At 52.4% G+C, this 20,649-nt stretch overlaps 1 protein-coding gene across 1 annotated transcript; it reads right to left on the bottom strand.

Moving 5' to 3' along the window:
* Positions 1 to 809: 809 nt before the first annotated feature.
* Positions 810 to 18,523, bottom strand: LOC123363025 (protein FAM205A-like). The gene is made up of 4 exons (XM_045003681.1): positions 18,136 to 18,523; positions 5,209 to 5,486; positions 3,354 to 3,405; positions 810 to 2,182 (listed from the first exon to the last, which is right to left on the bottom strand). The coding sequence occupies exons 1-4, from the start codon at positions 18,521 to 18,523 to the stop codon at positions 810 to 812; spliced, it is 2,091 nt and encodes a 696-aa protein (XP_044859616.1).
* Between the last annotated feature and the right edge of the window lie 2,126 nt (positions 18,524 to 20,649).

The raw sequence follows: 20,649 nt of genomic DNA on the forward strand, positions 1-20,649 counted from the left end.
AACAGCTTGGCCAGGGACTGTCGGTACAGCGTGGGCAGCCCCCACCTGAAGCTCAGGTGCTTGTGGAGAAGGTTGAGCTCCAGGTGATCCGAGGCCGCCTGCTCCAGGAAGAGCAGCTCCCGGGGCCGCAGCTCCAGGGATCTCTGGCCCGGCTGAATCAACCGGGGCAAGGGGAGCTTTCCCACCCGGCGGGCGGCTTCCTGTGAGTGTTGGGCCATGTGGGGGATCAGGCCCAGACGAATCTCTATGTTTTTCCTCGTCACATGTCTCTCCAGCAGCTGGTGGCACGTGTCCCGGCTGAGCTGCTGGCGCCATGTAGTTCCCAGGGGCCCGGCTAAGGAGACAACCACCGCTGTGGGGCCCACGGGTGCCGCCCTGGAGGGTGATTCTCTTGGAGCCCTTCTCGCTGACAGCCCCGAGCGGCCGGCTGGCCCTTCTGCCTTGCGTGTCTGGATGTGTCCCCGGAGCTGCGGTCGTGGGGGGCATGAAGCCCTGCAGGGACTCCTGCACCCTCCTGGGGAGCCCCCACCTCCTCTCGGCCACCCTCCGCCGGATGTGGGCTTCCAGCTCCCTCTTGGTGGCCAGAGGGATGGGAGGGGCCCCGCTGCTGACACGGAGCTCCATGGCTGCCGGCCGGTCGCTCCCCTTGGGCCTGGGGTGCGTGGGCAGGGGTGGCATGAAACACCTCAGCGATCGCCTCACCAGGCCCGGCAGGCCCCATTCGTGCTGCAGCCGCTTCCTCAGGACATGCCTCTCCAGCAGCTCCCGGCCCTCAGGGGCCATGAAGGGGGTTTCCAGGGGGCAGAACTCTATGGCCACACCCAGGGGAACAGGGGGGCGGGTGGCATGGGCGGGCAGGGCACCATCTTGGCCAGGGACTCCGCGTACAGGGTGGGGAGAGCCCAGAGGTACTGGATGTGCTTGTGCCTCACGTTGAGCTCCACGCTGCCCGCCTTGCAGCTGAGCAGGGGGCAGAGCCGGTGGCGGGCCAGGGGGGCCTTGCAGCCTGGGGGGATCAGTTTAGGCAGGAGCAAGTCTCTGCGCCCCAGGGCAGCCATTTTCTGAGAGCTCCTCAGCACGGCGGGCAGCGCGCCTAGTCTGATTTCCAAGCCCTTCCTGGCAATGTGCCCCTGCAGCTCCCGGGTGTCTCTGCAGCAGTGCGAGCCGGGTGCAGATTTGGACGCTCTGGCGGGGCCCTGGGAGGCCTGGGCTGGGGCTCTAGCTCTGAGGCCGGGCGTCTGGGCTGCCCTCGTCACTGGGCCTGGCCCCCTTGGAGCCCATCTCCCAGACGGCAGGGGGCTGAGCCGGGGGTGTGGAGGTGTGGCTGGCATCAGCAGCCTCAGGGACTCCTGGATCCTCCTGGGCAAACCCCATCTCTTTAGATGCACCATCCTCTGCAGATGACGCTCCAGCTCTGTCCTGGAGGCGACGCTCAGGAAGGGCAGGGCCTGTGGCATCGTCACCACCCTGCCTGCCCCCGAGGGTCTGCGTGCGATGGGTTTCGGTGCTGGGGGCATGAAGATTTTCAAAGCGCTCTGCAGGGTGCAGGGCAGCCCCAGGGTGTGCTGCAGCCTCTTCACCTGGACGTGCCGCTCGAGACTGGCCCTGACGTCGCGCTGGAGGAAGGGGGTCTCCGCTTCGGCCAATTCCAGCCTGCCGGGCACACGCAGGGCTCCAGGGCTGACCCGCGCCGGGGGTCTCCCAGCCAGAGACAGCGGAGCTTCCCCCATAACCCTGGGTGCCGTGCTTTCTTGGTCTCGCTGCCGTTTGGCCTCCCGCCCTGACATCCTGGTCCCGCCTGGGGACTTGGCCAGAAACGGCACCCAATCGGGGCGATGCGCCTGCCTCTGGGGAGCGGCCTGGGGGCTCCTTGCTCTGCCTCTGCTCAGGAAACTCCCGACCCAGCCATGTTCCGCTTGGCTTGGAGGGAAGGGCTCGTAGATCCATGCGGAGTAGGAGGCGGGAGTAGGAGGTGACCCTGGCCCGGCAGGGACCCACGCGCTGACCCTATCAGTGTATACCAGCCGCTCGGCTTGCCGGGCCGCCTCGTCGCACAGGGCACAGTCTGAGTTGTCACAGAGCAGCTGGCGGATGGAGCGGCGCCTGGCGGCTCGGCGAGCGTGGCGTGGGGGGTCCCGGCACAGCCGTTCACGCGGCTGTTTCACCCGTTGCTTCTTTGCACCTAAAACAGAACAGCAGAGAGGGCTTCTGAGGAGAGATGGGGCCTGAACATAGCGGGGTCCACGGGCACCCGAACCGTGACTCCACCCACCTGTACCGCCCCAATCCCCATTCCCGCACTGCTCCTAACCCCGAGGCCCTGCCCCGTGCAACTCCTTCTCCCAGTGCCCCGCCCGCCTGTGACCCATTCCCACCGAGGCCTCGCCCCCACACCAAGCCCCGCTCCTCCGCCACTGCTTCCCTCCAAGACCCTGCCCCCCGCTTGCTCTTTCTCTGCACGCCCTGCCTCCTGTTGCTCGCCCTTACAGCCAGTCAAAAGTCAGTGGGCATGGCCCCCCGGCCCCCTCACTCCAGTGCCCTGGCCCCAGGCCACTCTGCGCTGCTGCTCCAGAACCAGGCATGCTGAGCTTGTGAGAGCCCGGAGCCCGATGAAACACTCCGCCAGCACCACGCCGGGCCCCCTCTCCAACACTGCCAGTGCTGTGAACCTGGCCACGGTGAAGTCCCAGCACCGTGAAACCAGCCCGGGCATCGTGCGAGGGCCGTGAATCTGGCCGGTGCGCTGTCCCAGTACCAGAAACCCGGATGGCACATGGTCCTGGTGCAAATAACCCAGCCGGTGCCCCATCCTGCAGAAATGGGTCTCGCCAGTGTGCGGGATCCCAGGAAATCTCTCTGGCAAATGTCAGGGGCTGGCGGCACCTAGCAGCCTTGGCCTTGCAAGCCCTGGTACGATGCACAGCAACGGAGTGCCAGAGGGCTACACCCCTATCCAAGACAGAGCAGACGGGCTGAAATAAAGACAAGATCTGCTGGGCAGTGGGCAGTGCCTCCTGCTGGCAAAGCTGCCCTGTTCTGGGAAGGGCAGGTAACTCCCCCCGATGCTCACCATTAGCCTGCGCATGGCCTGGAGGACATGGGGACAACCTGCCAGAGGGGACAGACAATGGGGTGTTTGCCTCCATCGCTGCAAAGCCCCCAGACGACGGTTCGTTAGCAGCATGTCAGCTTATCCCGACTCCAGTCAGCACCTTGGCTCCTGCTCCCATCCCCAGGGGCAGGCCAAGCCTGGGGGGCCTCGTGTGGGACCCCTGGGCCAGGGTGGAGGGTTTGGGAGAAGCCCTGGGATTCTGAGCCCAGGAGCTGTCGGGGAGCGTGAGGCAGGGCCTTACCTTCTCCCTCGTCCTCCGTCCCCCTCCGCCGGAGCCTGCTGACCAGAAGAGCCTGCGGGAGCCAAGGAAGCGGCAGAGTTACGTGGTACCCAGACTGAGGCCGTGCAGTGACAGCCTCCCGCCCAGCTCAGCCCGGTGCCAGGGGTGCCCACGCTTCCCTCCACCTCCTGCAGCTGGAGAACTTCAGGCTCCTTCGGCCATGCCCCGGGCTCCCCACCCAAGTGTCATTGGAACAATCCTGGATCTCCCACCCCCCGACATCGGGGCATCGCCACACCAGAGTCACAGCAGGGCCCTGGGAGAAAGGCCAGGCTGTGCCCACGGCCTCTGCAGCCGCGCCCCACTGGAGCCAGCTTACGCCAAGTGTCTGGGATGTTCTGCTGCCCCCGGACCCACACGCATGGGCCCCATCTGCCCCTGGAGCTGGCAGGGTGATTCCCAGCTCACACAGACAGATTCATGCTACACCCCCTCCAGCTAGCGCGCTAAACCCAGAGATGTAAGCGTGGTTTCGTGCACAGCAGCAGCACAGGCTAGGAGAGACCCGTCTGGCTGTCATGGGTACGGACGGGGGAAGCTAGCCTGTGCCACGGCTCCGGCTGCCCGTGCCACCAGTCGGTGAGAGCTAGCATGAGAACCCCATGCCAGCTGGGAATCGCCCCCTAGCTCTGGGTAGGGGCAGCCACAGAGCCGGAGTGGCCTCTTTCTGCAGCCTCCCAGCCAGGTAACCTGGGCTTCCCTCTCCAACCACATGCCCAGGGGTCCCTGGCTCACCACCGCCCCTCCCCCCCGCAGCCCATGGCCATACGCCAGGGAACACAGGCTGGAGGGACTGCCCCGGGCTCCCCTTTCTGTTGCCTGGGCACCAGGCTGCCCCTGGCACTCCCGCAGCCCCTTGAATTCCAGGCTGCCCCATTCTGGCACCAGCTGAGCTGCGGATTACAGACTGTTCAAGAAACCGAGGCTGTAGGAGCTGCCGCATCGCCCCCGGGGCTCTGGGGACCCCGGCACCAGGAAGCCCAGGCAGGACCGTGTGCTGGGACGTTAGTTCAGGGGCTGGGGCTGGTTGAGCCATTCAAGGCCCGGTTGTTTTGGGGAGCTGGGTGACAAACACAGACTCTGTAGCCGGCTGGGCACCCTGCCCGGAGCCGAAACAGCATCAGCCGCAGAGTGACCCGGGGGGAGGGGCAGCAGGTTCCTCCTTCGCTGTCTGTGGGCCCTGGGTCTGACCCTTGTGGGGGGTGATTTCTGCCCCCGGTATTATGAGTCGAATGAGGACCAGGCCCTTGGGCTTCACAATGTGCTCTGGCTTCCTCTTCTCACCCCGTCTCCCCTGGTTCCCACCTGTGAGCCCAGCTCCCCAGCTGATCCAAGGCAGGATCCCCAACTGACCACACCCAATGGCTGTCCAAAGATCCGTCCTGGATTCCCCCTTTCTCCCCCCACCTCTTGCCTGCCCTCTCCCTGGCTGGCTGGGAGGCCAGGGACGCAGGAAAGCTTGTGGCTTTGGGAGGGAGCTGGGAGGGTTTGTTCAGCTTCCCCCAGCAGAGGGAAATAACTGGCCAGAGCCGGCTTAGTGCCAGGGGTGCCGGGAAGCCTGGGACCACGAGGGAGAGCCCTGGCATTTCTAGCACTAGCTGGTGGTTGGAGCCGTAAGGACAACCAATGAATGGAGCCACGAGCTCTGTCTGTGGCCCTGTCTCTCTCTGCGGATGTGCCCCACCAGCCCAACGGGGCCTGGTCAGAACAGGGGGCCTCGGGCGCTCCCACCCACCCACCCACCCTCCCTTCCGTGGGGCTGTGTCCAGGCAAGCGCAGGATGGCTGAAGGGGAGCTGGGGCGGGGGTCCTCCTACCATCCTGCTTCTCCAGGAGAAGCTGTGCTGCGTCGCCATGGCCACGCAGATGACCAGGAGCAGAAGGACGCAGGTGTACAACACCCAGGAGCTGTCCCAGCAGGCACAGAACCAGCTCTGCATGATCCCCACTCCCGCGTCAAACATGCTGGGGAGGACGGTCTGGACACGCACTGGGCGTGGAGACACTACACTCCCTGCTGCTGCTGTGGCTGGATCTCGCCTGAGGGGCTGTTTGTTCCAGTGACGCATCATAAAGGGCCAGGACCAGGCGGGTCCTGACATCACAAAGGGACTGCAGGCATCAGAGGTGGGCAAGACCCTGGCTCCCTGCAGCCCCTCCCCAGCACCCCGTGTAGCTACTTAGAGACTGTGACGGAGTCACCCCGTAACCTTCTCTATGCTAAGCTAATGAGATTGAGCTCCGTGAGTCTCTCACTAGGCGGCAGGGTTTCTAACCTTTGAATCAGTCTTTCATTGATAACATTGTGACGGTGCTGCCCATGGGAGCCAGCTGAGGTCACTCAATCAGGGTGAACTGCAGACCAAACGGGGCAGACAAACCACAAACACTGGTGGTTATTCCAATACTTAGATTTACCAACCAGCACAAAACAGCTTCTACAGCACCTCACTGGTCACTTAGAGTCCAAACCCCGCAGTTCCCTTAAAGTGCCCAGCCTCAGGCCTCCATCCAGACACACCTGTCAAATAAGATGATGATTTCTGAAAATCTTATCTCATCATATAAAAGAAAAGGTTCTTCCAATCCCAAAGGATCAGCCACATACACAAGTCCAATTATAACTTAGATCTTCCCCCCAAAAAACCACTATATGCCAATTTGTATTAACTAAGCTACAATTTATTAAAAAAGAAAAGAGAGAGAGTGTTGGTTAAAATATCAATATACAGACAGATTTTAATTCAATTCTTGAGGTTCAGATACATGGCAGAAGTGAGCTTGTTGTTGCCAAAAGTCCTTTTAGAAATAGTCCATAGGTTATAGTCCAATGTCCATATTCAGGGTTACTCTAGTCAATGACTGGGGATCTCAATCCTTATGGTTTAAGGTTTCCCCCTCTTGAAACCCAAAGCAGATCTGAGATGAAGTAGGATTGTGTCCCAGGGTTCTTATACATTTCCAGCAGCCTTTCAGCCTGAGAAAACAATAGGCTTAATTCTTTCTCCCAAACATCCTGGCAATTAGCACAGGGTAATTTATCCATTAAACAGTTCAGATACAGGTTACCACAACCTTCAAAGAGCCACATAGACAATAATACCATTTCACTCAAGTATCATCACAAATGTTAATATTCCTTTTTTGATCTTTGAATTAAAGTTATAGCAATAGACAAGACTTGTTTGCTTACATCACAAGCCCTGAGCAAACATCTGCCCTTGAGATCTCTAACAATGCAGACTTACATTTCAAAGCTCTGTTCATTTACATATCTTCCTAACCAGTCCTTAAGGGTCACTCATGGGTCAGGTCAGTCTGTGAGTTAATTAACTCTTTCTGGCCCTGTTATTCTTCAATGAGATATTAGATTAGACTCATAACATCGCAAACAGCCTTCTGGAATGGCATTCACCAGCACAACCCCTTGGAGAGTGGCATTAAATTGGAGTAACACCACAGTGAATCAGGCAGGAGCTGTTCCACAGACCAGGTGTCTGTCTGTCAACATCCACCAGCCACTGTCGGAAGATGTGATCCTGGGCTAGATGGATCTTTGGTCTGACCCAGTATGGCCATTCTTATTTTCTTATGTGCCACCATCTTCCACCCTGGCACTGTTCAATTCAGAGACAGGGAGAGGAGAATTTTCAGAAGAAAATCTGATTAAGCAATTCTCTGCTCAGTATGACTAAGGATATCTCCATTTTCTGTACACATTCACACAACATTGCCCATGCTTGCATTTTATCAGGAGATTCGCTACATTTGATGCAAAGCCTCAACTGCTGGAGTCACGTGATTATATGAGACTCTCAGCTTCCATGACAACAATAAGTATGTTTCTGACATTCATGGTTGTTCGGAAAAGAAAATATGTGACCCAAGTGCATCTTAAAGATTGAAAACCCAGAAGGTGAATAAACAGAATCCAAATTTATTATTATTATTTTTTTTAAATCATGGTTTTGGAAACAATCTCTCGATTTTTATGGGACCTGACTCAAGATTTTTGCCCTCTGGAGGGTAATGATACTGAAATTATATAGTACAAACTGCTCTGTGTGCAACACATTTGTGACCTCTTGATAACCCTCTTATTTTTCATGTAGAATTTAAATAAATAAAAGTAAACTGAGTTGTGGAGTTTTATTTTTGATAAATCTGGGAATTAAAGCAACAGCCATTCCTGTATTATTATTAGAGCTGGTCCAAATTTTCAAAAGAAATATTTTTGCTGAATTTGCTGACTGGGCCAAGACAACACAGCAAGTCAGTAGCAGAGCCTAGACCCAGCTCGCTTGACGCCACATGTCTGCTGATGCACAACCTACCTTGTGTAGCGTGTGTGTGTGTGTGCGTCTGTGAGAGAGCGCCAGGCAGACAGTGCACGCAGGTACCCCTTCATGGGCTACAAGTCTGCCTGACACAACCTGCCAGGCGTTGCCGTTGTCTTTGGCAGTACGCTGTACTCTGGTCGGAGCAGGCAATATAAAACTCAGCATAACATTTCTCGTCAGGTTTAGGTGACAATCATCCACTTTTTCTGGGTACTAGACCTGCAAGTGGGGGCATCATTAAACCAAGGCTATTTTTAAGGTACATGCAGGCCTCCATGGGGGTGGGGTGGGGAGGGGGCAGGGCCTTGGGGAGAAGGGGCAGTGTGCGGTGGGGGACTCGGGGAGAAGGGGCAGGATGGAGGCACAGCCTCGGGGAGAAGGGGCCGAGTGGGGGCAGGGGATTGGGGAGCAGGAGCGGGATGGGGGCAGGGGTTCAGGGAGAAGGGGCAGGATGGGAGCAGGGCCTTGGGGAGAAGTGGTGGGGGCAGGGCCTCAGGGAGAAATGTGCCAGGATCAGATATAGTAACATGGGCCTATATCTTCAAAGGGTGTCTAGGCAACTAACCCCCAGTGATAAGATTTAGACCCTGGTCCTTGTGCCAATGGGCTGGCAATGTAATTTCCAGCCTGGCACACGGCAGGGGGCAGGGGCAAACAGCGGTGCATAGGAGATGGACAAAGAAGGACCAAGGTTACAGCCAGCAGGTTATTTACTGAGGTCCCCACTTCAGCAAAGTGCCTTGACTTCAGTGGAACTTGAAGAGCTTCATTTGCTTAGCTGTAGTGAGTCCAGTGTGTGTCTGTGGGGGGTGGGGGCGTGGGGATGGGGGGTTGGACTGGAAAAATGCACCAGCTTCCTTGGAATATCAAGACAGGGCAGGGAAGATACAGCCACATGGGGGTCTGTTCTCTAGTACTGTCCAATGAGAACTGGGGTTCCCATGGGCTCCACCTAAGGGGACCTAAGGAGAATGATTCATGGATTCCAAGTCCAAGTCCATTGTGATCATCTAGTTTGACTCTCTGTACAGCACAGGCCAGAGACCAGCCCCACAATAGTTCCTAGAGCAGAGCTTTTAGAAAAAAACAGCTAATCGTGATTCAAAAATTGTCAAGTGATGGAGAATCCACCAAGAGCCAGGGTAAATCTCTTAGGCAAGGATTTATTAAAGGAGATACTCTATATCCTAGACAAGAGAAGAGGATAGACGGTGATAAGTGCAGGTAGGGACTGAAGAGAAACAGACAAAAGAAAGTCCCATTCAATTACATCCCATGAAGGCAGACATCTAAATATCGACAAAGTTTCTAAGTGCTTGTGTACCAATGCTAGAAGTCTAAATACTAAGATGGGTGAACTCAAGTGGCTGGTATTAAATGAGGACATTGATATAGCAGGCCTCACAGAAACGTGATGGACTGATGATAATGAATGGGACAGGGTAATACCAGGGCACAAAAGGTAGAGAAATGACCGTGTAGGCCATGCTGGTGGGGGAGTGGCACTATGTGTGAAAGAAAGAGACAGTTAAATATAGTAAAAATCTCAAATGAATCAAACTGAACCATAGACTATGGATAGAAATTCCATGCTTGGATAAGAGTATAGCAGTAGGAATATATTACTGTCCAGCTGACCAGGATGGTGACAGTGACTGTGAAATGCTCAGGGACATTGGAGAGGTTACAATAACAAACAATCCCAATACTAATAGGGGATCCCAATACTAATAGGGGATATCCCTGTATTGATTGGATACATGTCACCTCAGGACGGGATGCAGAGAGAACATTTCTAGGCAGCACTAATGACTTCTTCCTGGAGCAGCTAGTCTTGGAACCCACCAGGGGAGAGGAAATTCTTGATTTAGTCCTAAGTGGAGCACAGGGTCTGGTCCAAGAGGTGAATATATCTGCAGCACTTGGTAATAGTGACTATAATGTAATTACATTTAACATCCTAGTAGGGAGGGAAATACCAACAAAGCTCACCACGGTAACATTTAACTTCTGAAAGGGGACCTACATAAGAATGAGGTCGTTAGTTAACGGACATTAAAAGGAAGAATAACAAGAGTGAAGTGCCTGCAAGCTGCATGGAAATAATTTAACAACATCATAATAGAAGCTCAAACGAAATATATCCCCCTAAATAACCACCACAACAAGAAAATCCCAGTAAGATGTCCAAAAAAACACCACTGTGGCTAAACACGAGAGTAAAAGAGGTGGTTAGAGGCAAAAATAAATCTTTTAAAAATTGGAAGTTAAATGGTACTGAGGAAAATAGAAAGGAGCCTAAACTCTGGCATGTCAAGTTTAAGAGTATAATTAGGCAGGCCAAAAAAGAATTTGAAAAGCAACTAAAAAAAGACACAAAAACTAACAGCATTTTTTTTTCAAAGTACATCAGAAGCAGGAAGCCTGCTAAACAATGAGTGGGGCCACTGGACAATTCAGATACTAAAGGAGCAGACAAGGAAGATGAAGCTATTGTAGGGAGGATAAATGCATTGGTTTTCACCTGATTCTTTTTAGGGACAGATCTGAGGAACTGTCCCACATTGAAGTATCATTAGAGGAGATTTTTGGAACAAATTGATCAATTAAACAGTAATAATTCCCCAGGACCAACTCAAATATCAAAGTGGAAAAATACTAACCATGGTATGTAACGTATCACTTAAATCAACCTCTGTACCAGATGATTGGCAGAGAGCTAATGTGATGCTGATTTTTAAAAAAGACTCCAGAGGTGATCTTGGTACATGTAGGTGTAAGCAGAGTCAGGATGAGCTCTGCCCTGACATCAGGTGGTGAATTATGGCAAGTGTGGAAAAGAATTTCAGGGGCTGATCGTGTTTGCATAGGCACACCCACCCCTCTTGGCATAGCCCACGGCAGCCTGGGATGGTTGCTTTGGCAGCTGTGGGATCCCCAGTTTCTTTGTTGTTGGGGCGGGAGGAGTGGAGTGTTGTCACCCTGATTGTGTGGATGAGGAACTGTGAAACTGCTTTGTGACAGGGACTCTCACCATCAATTGAGTGGCACTCGCTAGACAAGGGAGTGGGCTCCTTGTGTGAGCCAGAAGCACTAATTGCACCTCCTCCTCTGTCCAGTGTTGACTATCAGAGCTGATTTTTGATTCCTTTTAGAATCTAAGTTACAGGTCACTGAGCTGAACTCACTAAGAGCTGAAATCACTAAAGAGCTGTGCTAACTAGTGGGGGAGCCTGAAACTAGCTGCGGAGCAGAGCAGCTGGTGGGGCAGAGCAGTTTGTGGGACAGTTGGAGTGCCCATGGAGCGAGGGGAGCTGAGCAGTTTGTGGGGACGGCTGGAGCAGATCACGGGATGGCTGGTGGAGCAGAGCAGCTGGCAGAACGGAGCAGAGCTGAGCAGTTCGTTGGGAAGGTGGAAGCAGAATCCCACGGAGAGGCAGGGCAGTCGGCCCCGGACCACGTAAGGTGCCCCATTCTACCCAGGCTGGCGGGTGGGGGGAACCCCTGCGGATAGATTTTTGAACTCTGGGGCTGCAGTGACCCGGGACAGAGACCTTTGGGTTGTGGGACTTTGGGGACTGTGGGTGATTTTGGAGTTGCTGGATTCTTGGGACATTTGAGGAATTGGACTTTGGAGTCTTGGGGTGATTTGGGGGTTGCTGGACTCAAGATCCCAGGGAAAAGGACTCGGCCTAGTTGAGGTGTTTTCCCAATTTAATGCTATGTTGTTTATCTCATGTTATTAAACATTTTCTGCTACACTGAGACTCTGTGCTTGCGAGAGGGGAAGTATTGCCTCTTTGGGCCTGTAGTCAGGGCTGAGCAGCAAACAGTCAGTTCTGAGCCCCTGGCCCTCAGTCAGGGCGGGTGGTAAAGGGTCTATGACCAGCACTGAGCAGAAAGAGGGTTGGGCCTCCTAGCTCCACGGCATCCCACAAAGGCTGTGGAAGGGAGCAGGGCAGCAGCTGCTGCTCTCCAAGTGCCACATCTTTCGAGCCACCTCGAGCTCTGCCTATGAATCTGCCACATGCTCAGCTACCCCACAGAGAGGTTAATACCGATCCAGTTACAGTTTGAAGAAGCAGGTTGATTCATGACGTTAATGGCCAGGGACTTCGTTTTGCCTGGATGAATAACCAGAGTAATGGACACGGCTCCTTGCCCAGTGTAGACGTGCGGTCTCACCCCCGTGGCGCCTCCTGCTGGCCTCTCAGGGAATTAGCTCTTTTTCCAGCCAGGAGTGCCCTCTGCAGGGTGGTGACCCGCCTGTCCTCTGGCCCCCGGGTCCCTCCCTGGACCCCGGTGCCATTTAACTGGGATGCTGCCCCCTGGCAGTACCCCACCAGTCTGGGTCTCCCCTCCCTAGGGAACCCCCAACCACTATCCCACCTCGCCTCAGTTTTGGCTACTGCCCAGTCTCCATCTAGCCCCCGCGCCCTGGGGCAGGCTTCAGTATCAGCCACTCATCACAGGGAAAGGGGTTTGGACCTGCTGCCTTGGCCTACCCAGGGGCTGCCCTCTGCAACCCCCAGTACCTACTGGCCTTGTGCTAGGCCGCAGCCTGGGGCTTTCCAGGCTGGAGCTCCCCAGCTCCTCAGCCTGTCCCCAGCCCTGCTCCACTCAGGTACCCTGTGTCTAGCTCCCTGCAGCCAGGCCCTTCTCCCTCTACAGCCAGAGGGAGACTGACTGGGCTCCTGGCTCACTGCCTCTTATAGGGGCCAGCTGGGCCTGACTGGGGCATGGCCACAGCTGAGCCTGCTTCCCCCAATCAGCCCAGGCTTCTTGCCCCAGCCCCAGCCCCCTCCTGGGCTGTTCCAAGCCCTGAAGGGAAGGAGCAGGGGGACCACCCCGCTACACCCAGCCAGATCAGCTCTGAGCTGGAGCGATTCCCAGGGCTACACCTGCAGTTGACACTGAAGTCAAGCCAATAACAGCCCCTTCAGCGTTTGTAACTGGCACCTAATGTGGGATGCACGTTAGAATTGGCAGAGTGAGGGAGGCATGTGAGGTTAGTTACAGAGAAATGGACTTAAATGCACCGAGAGAGAGAGAGAGAGAGATGGGATAAAACCTACTAAAACAGGGACTGCCTGTATTTTCCATCCTGGGGAGCAAGTTCAAAGGGAGAAGAGAAATCCACTCCCTGACCCCAAAACGGTACTCCCAGAAAGAGAGAGAGAGAGAGAGAGACGGGATGAAACCCACTCGAACAAGGACTCCCTGTCTCTGCCGTTCTGGGGAGCACTTTCCAAGGACGAAACAAATTCTCTCTCTCAGCCCAAACAGGCACCGTATATTGCAGAAAAATTTCCTCCAAGGGAGCCCGGCTGGATCAGTTCTGGAACCAGAGCACTTGGGGAAACACTGAGGGCAGAGGAGTCATATTTGGGTGAAGAGAACATCTTGGGATACCTCCCTGCCCAGACCCACTCCCCTTCCACTCACAGTCCACTAGCATCTGTGAAGCAGCTCCACGTTTGCTGTCACAGCCCTGCTCAAGCTCTTGTGGCTGGACACCTGGTAGGTGGCTCTGTTTGGGTCCCACACACTGGACACTTGATTTTGAGTCAGAGCAGGATTCAGGTGTTCGCTGGTTCTGGGTTTCTAGGCTCACTCTCGTGGGGCGGCTTCCATTCTTGCACCTCCATCTGGTAGCAGAGACTCTGAGGGCAGTTTTGGCCTGGATGCCCCAGACTCTCCCATTGCTTCAGCCCACCCTTCCCAGGGCTCCCCTTGGGCCCACTCTGTTTCCAGTTTCTCTCTTTCGGGGCACATGACTGTTAAAGGAACAGACCCAGGTCTTGCAAACGAGATTCCTAAAATAATTACTCTACTTGAGAGAGCACAAAGGATACCCAGATCCAGGTAATCACTATACGACACCTGGACGCCACTCCCTGCCTCTGTGTCCTCACCATGCTGGAGCATCTTTGGGATTTCATCAGAGCCCTCCAGGGCATTCAGGATCTCCTGGATTCTCCTCCAGCTGGAATCTCTCTCTGCTGCAGCCAGAGCCCTGAAACCAAAGAGTCCCCACTGCCATGTTTGTCCCTCTCGCCTGCCCCAGCTTCTTCTGACTCATCCAGTCTCTGTGTTTTTGAAGGTGTGATGGGTTGAATCACAGAACCCCCCTTGGGAGCGGCCACCTGATGTGCCAAGACTACCTCTGCTCCTGCTTTCCTGCCCTGGCAGCTCAGGACTCCAGCACCCTGTCTTGCTGAGCCAGACATGCCCATCTGCTCCAACACAGACCCAGGGTCTGAATTATCCGCCCAAACACCCTTGGCTGGTGACTGTTCAGCTTCACAAGGTTGAGTGGGGCTGTGACACAAAACCTGGAGCTGCTACACAGATGTGGATGGGGAGTGGCCCTGGCCAGGGAGGTGTCCACAAGATATTTTCTTCACCCATATGTGACTCCTCTGACATCTGTGTTTCCCCAAGTGCTCTCGTTCCAGACCTGATTGAGCTGGGCTCTGGAACACACGGTGCCTGTCTGGGGTCACGGAGAGAGTTTTTGTGTACCTTGGAAAGTGCTCCCCAGAACGGCAGAGACAAGGAGTCCCTGTTCCAGTGGGTTTTGTAACATCTCTCTCTCTCTCTCTTTCTTTCTCTCTCTCTCTCTCTTTCTCCTTTCTTCTGGTATATTTAGGTCCAGGTCTCTCCTTCCTTTGTAACTCACCCCCCCCCACACACACACATGCCTCCCTCTCTCTGTCACTTCTAATTCCCAAGTCCCTGGCCATTTCTAATGGGTTTGATTATTTGTTTTATTAATAAGTTTACAGATTAATATTAGAGTATATTTCACCTGTAACAAAAGCAACCTGCAGGCCATATCCTGTATGTTGAGCTAAAGCAGTGAGCAGATATGAAAAGGTTTGGGGAAAAGTGCAGCCAGAACCTCCTGTTGAAGTTGTGGAGGAGTTGGAATAGGGGCTGCAACCTTGCACATTCTAGACAGGCGTGCACCAGGGTTTGCCTCATGCCACAATAGGGCAGGCATCTGGAATGGGGGTGAACTGTGCCACGTACATGCCTGTGCTCATGGCTCCATGAAGGAGCCACCAACCAATATCCCCAGTGGACCGTGGGACCAGGATGGAGTACTTTCTGGAACACCGGATTCCTCACCCTCTGCAGATGGGACTAGGTTTCTCCACTTGGTATCAGGGTAACAGATGAAGTGAAGCGTGTGGAGCATGAGCATGTAAAGTTGTGTCAAACTGGAATTCAGAAATGAAATGGATGCAGGTTGTTCAGCTGGCTTGGGTTGTGATAGTGAGGGGGGCCGGAGGACAGGAGCCCAATCAAGAATTCCAGAGGTCCTGCAGTGAGGGCGTAGGTGTGGAATCACCCTCTTGTAGGACCGCTCATGGAAAACCTGAGCAGTAGGCAGTAAGGTGACCCACACCTACTGGAGTATGTGTGGAGCGATCTGAAGGATGAAGAGCCCCAGGTGAGCTCCAAGATGAAAGAGGCCATCATAGTCACTAAATGGTGGGCTGACAACTGTGCCGGTTGAATGCTGGAGGAGTGGGCCCAGGCAAGACAGAAAAAAATATATACATGCGGTCGACCACAAGTTGCTCAACCAATCAACCTCCAACTGGACAGAGAATCACAGAATATCAGGGTTGGAAGGGACCTCAGGAGGTCATCTAGTCCAACCCCCTGCTCAAAGCAGGACCAATTCCCAACTAAATCATCCCAGCCGGGCTTTGTCAAGCCTGACCTTACAAACCTCTAACGAAGGAGATTCCACCATCTCTCTAGGTAGCCGATTCCAGTGTTTCACCACCCTCCTAGTGATAAAGTTTTTCCTAATACCCAACCTAAACCTCCCACCCTGCAACTTGAGACCATTACTCCGTGTTGTGTCATCTTCTACCACTGAGCACAGTCTAGATCCATCCTCTTTGGAACCCCCTTTCAGGTAGATGAAAGCAGCTATCAAATCCCTCCTCATTCTTTTCTTCTGCAGACTAAACAACCCCAGTTCCCTCAGCCTTTTCTCATAAGGCATGTGCTCCAGCCCCCTAATCATTTTTGTTGCCCTCCGCTGGACTCTTTCCAGTTTTTCCACATCCTTCTTGTAGTGTGGAGCCGAAAACATGACACAGTACTCCAGATGAGGCCTCACCAATGTCAAATAGAGGGGAATGACACATCCCTCTATCTACTGGCAATGTTCCTTCTTAGGCAGCCCAAAATGCTATTAGCCTTCTCAGCAACAAGGGCACACTCTACATAGGTAAAGGAGGAATTGTCATCTGTGTGTTGGTCTTGCAGATGTCCACCAGGAAGTGATGATCAACGATCTCTCTGAGGATGCCTGCAGCAGCCTGGCTGCTCATGATCCTTAAGTATTCTGGTCCCCAGAGATGGTATTAAAATCCCCACCGAGGACCAGGCACTAGTGGGGATTCAAGGTGCCAAGGATGGCAGACACCTGTTGATAGAAACACACCCACTCTGGGTCTGCATTCGGTGCGTAGACATTGGACAGATTCAAAGTCAGCCCCTCCACACTGGCCTGGAGGTGCAGTGGGTGACCTGGGACGGCCTTGGGAACTCCCAACATCTCAGGCTGTAGATAGGGGGAGAACAGGGTGGCCACCCCAGCCGAATGAATGCTGAGGTGTCTACAATATACCTGGTCTTCCCACTCCAGCCACCAACAAGTCATGGCAGCTAGATCCATGTGGGTTTTCTGCAGGCAAACCACAGAGTACCTGTCATAAACATACAGCTAAGAGTAGCATAAAATCCCTCCTTTACCGGTACTTTCAAATCGGGCGGTGGGAGGGGGGGTTCTTCTTTGTTCACTTTGTTTTGTCCCCTCTCAGGACAAAGAGAGAGACCAAGCACATAACCCAACTTCTACTGAAATGACACATATAAAATTGCAGAAATGGTAAGTAATAGCAAGGAAATACATTAGATTATCTTTTCGTTTATCTTGCGAATTTTTCTTATTCTACGAGGGGGATATATTCCTGGTTTTGTAACTTTAAAGTTGAGCCTAGAGGGGAATATTATTCTCAACCCTTCCCAGGAAAGGGGATGAAGGCACTTGGAGGGCTATTTTGGGGTGGGTAGGGCTTCAAGTGGCCCCTCACTGAATGTTTGTTTAAATCACTTGGTGGTGGCAACAATACCATCCAAGGACAGGGAAAGGAATTTGCGCCTTGGAGACGTGTTTAACCTAAGCTGGTAGTTATAAGCTCAGGGGGTCTTTTATGTGGGTCCCGACATCTGTACCCCAGAGTTCAGAGTGGGGAGGGAACCCTGATAGTACCCTACATCAGAAAGAAAGGAGAGGACCTGGCAACATGGAGAACCACCCTAGAGCCTCTGGTGTTCAATGTTTAAAGATGGTTGGCTTCATTCTGAGGGCTGAGGAGGATCCTCATGGGCAGGAGAATCCCCAGCCAGCCTTGAAACAATCACTGGCCAACCTGAAAGGCTTGTCACAGAAGTTGTGGGCCCACTGGTAGACCAGGATGCCCTCCCTCCCTGTTCCCCTCCACTCCTCCAAAACAGCTCTCGTGGCCCAGAGGACAAGCTAGAAGTCTCCCCAAAGCTGGAGAGGGAGCTTCACCTTACCCATGAAATCACAGGTGTCCAACAGAAAGGATGAGGATCATCCAGCAGCAAAGTGGCAGACAGTGTCATGGACTTATGATTATCGTCTGGCTGGGCCCCTGTTATGACCCTGACTGGCTCTTTCTCCACATGGTTAGTAACAAATTAAGAATAAACGTTTACATTTTAACACGAATTCGTGCCCGTTAAGTGACTTGCCATAAGATGTGAGAACACATTGATTTTAGAGATGACTGGGTCACAGCTGACAAGGGGACGGGAAGACAGGAGTAAGTGACAGGGGCAGCACATTGGGGAGAAGACACACTGCAGGGTTGAGGCTTGACAGAAGAGATGAGGCAAGATTGCAATTTCAGGTACCCGGCTAAGATCAATCAGAAAGTTTACAACCCAATGTACTGTACATAGACTGATAGCTCAGTTCATCACATTGACACAGCACAGTAAGGACAGGGAAGGGTTTAATGTCTCTGTCTGTCCAGGAAGTGATTCAGGGAAGAGGCCCCATCACATGAACCAACCAGCTCTGCACGGAGCTCAATCTGAGAGCCAGAGCACAAGGAGAAAACATTTATGTCTCTTTATGAGTAAAGAGCTGGATCAGCCTGCCCCGGATCTGTTTGGTCCTCACCCCATAAATGATGGGGTGCAGCATGGGGGGCACCAGCTGGTACACACTGGTAATAAGAATGAGGAAATGAAGTGGCACATTCTGGCCGAACCGTTGAATGGAAGAGGAGACTAAATCTGGGATGTACAAAGCTGAGATGGCACAAAGATGAGAGATGCAGGTACGAAAAGTTTTGAGCCGGGCATCTTTTGTAGGGAGGCGGAAGATGGCCCGGAGGATCAGAGAATAGGACACGGCGATAAAAAACATGTCCATTCCACTCACCGAGATAAGATTAAACAACCCATAGTAACTATTGATGCGGATGTCAGCGCAGGCCAGCTTCAGCACAGCTATATACCCACAATAGAAGTGCGGGATATTGTTGGTTCTGCAATATGGCCACTGCCTCACCAGAAAGGGATAGGGTAATGTGATTATTCCACTACGCAGTACCACGGCCAGGCATATCTTGGCCACAACAGAGTTTTTCAGGATCATGGAATATCTCAGAGGATTGCAGATGGCCACATAGCGATCAAAAGCCATGGCCACGAGGATTCCAGACTCCATCTTTGAGAAGGAGTGAATGAAGTACATCTGGGTGAGGCAGGCACTGAAACTGATCTCCCTGGAATTGAACCAGAAGATGCTCAGCATTTTTGGTAGGGTGGAGGTGGACATGACCAGGTCAGTGACAGCCAGCATGCAGAGGAAATAGAACATAGGCCCATGGAGGCTCGGCTCCCTCTTCACAATGAACAGGATGGTGAAGTTCCCCAACACGGCTATGGCGTACATAGCACAGAAGGGAATGGAGATCCATATATGGGCTGCCTCTAAGCCAGGAATGCCCAGTAGGATGAAGGTGGAGGGGTTGGTGAAGTCGGTTGTGTTAGTATCTGACATAGTGTATAGGAGAAAATTTCCAACTCTGAGGCATAAGGGTGTCTCCTGGATTTACCATATGCTCCCCTGACTTTCTATGTGTTCCCAGGATCTCCGGTAATGGTCGCAGTAGAAATGCCTGCATGGAGGGACAATGTTAATATGAGACACTGCATACAGTAGTGGAGGCTGTTCTCATGGGAGAAGCAGATTGAGTGCTCTTCACACACTGAAAAATGACATTTTCATTATTCAGAGAAAATAACTTTGAACAATGACCCTACTAAATCCAATTCCATATTTGTATTGTGCTCCCAGCATTAATAATTTCTACACTTTGTGGTGGGGGAACCTTAAGAGGCACCATCGGGAAACACATGTGTGGATACTGGTTATCCATCATTGTCCTTAAAGCAATGAGAGCCAGGATAGTGAGTCCATACTGACGGGAGTTCCCCATTCATCCAGCTGCTCGAAATCAGAGAGGGCAAAAAAGAAACAAAAACCTTTTTCAAATATATGTGCTGAGAGAAACATCCCAACTAGAACATACCTCAGAGAAAAGACCTGGGCACCATTGATAGCAGCTCAAGAGAAACACCTGCTCATTCCCAGCAGTGGACAAAACACAACAATGTTCAGATCCCTAAGATATGGGATGTTTTAGTTTACACACGAGACAAAGATGAGGACATATGATATAGGAGAGGAAAATAAAAAATGAAACTGATTTACAGTCAAATGGACAGTTCCCAACCAGTACTATCGATAGACACTTAGTGCTCCAAGAGGACTAATTCCCTAAAGATGAGGGAAATTGTTAGCGGAACTGATTGGAGGGGTGGGGGGGTAATTTAGACAGAAAAATATTAATGTCTTCATCAATGATTTAGAACATGGCCTAGAGAAAACACTTAGTAAGTTTGCAGATGATACTAAGTTGGGAGGGGTTGCAAGCTTTTTCAGAATCGGATACACATTCAAAATGATCTGGAAAAACTGGCGAAAGGGATGATTAGGGTTTTTGAAAACATGACCTATGAGGGAAGACTGAAAGAGCTAGGTTTGTTTAGTCTGAATAAATGAAGACTGAGGGGGGACATGATAATTTTCAAATACCAAAAAGGTTGTTACAAGGAGGGACAAAAACTGTCCTCCTTAAGCTCTGAAGAGAAGACAACGAGCAATGGACTTAAACTCCAGCAAGAGTGGTTTAGGTTGGACATTAGGAAAAATATTTCAAAAAAGGCAAATACTATGTTTTGTTATACTAGCAGATTTGTAATATGTAAGTCATGGTCCGAGATCTTATTCCTCTACTAGGTGTGGGCTAGGTGTTAGTTGGAGAAATGTGTCAAATTTTGCTCACCAAGGTATAGAAAGGATGTAGAGAATCTAGAAAGGATCCATAGACAAGTAACAAATGTTATGCAAGGGATGGAATGCAAACTGTATGAGAAAACCTAAGAAACAAGTATGTTTACTTGGAAAAGAGGAGATTACAGGGGGACAGGATAGTGGTATTCAAACATGCCATAAAAAGGTGGAGGAAAGTTTTTCTGTCTTACCACAAAAGAGCAGGACAAGAGGCAATGGGTTGAAATTCCAGCATAGCAGATTTAAATTAAATTTCAGGAAAATCTTCCTAACTTTAAATATAGGAGGCCAATGGAACAGACTCCCAGGGAAGTCATGGGAGCTCCTTCTGTGGAGGTTTTCCAAAGACATGTGAATAGCCACCAGCCTTAGATGACTAGGACAAAACAAACCTGTGAACACAAAGGATAGCTAGGGCCTGTGTTTTACAGCAG

This window comes from Mauremys mutica, chromosome 1 (genome assembly GCF_020497125.1).
Source record: "Mauremys mutica isolate MM-2020 ecotype Southern chromosome 1, ASM2049712v1, whole genome shotgun sequence".
In the NCBI taxonomy this organism is placed as follows: domain Eukaryota; kingdom Metazoa; phylum Chordata; order Testudines; family Geoemydidae; genus Mauremys; species Mauremys mutica.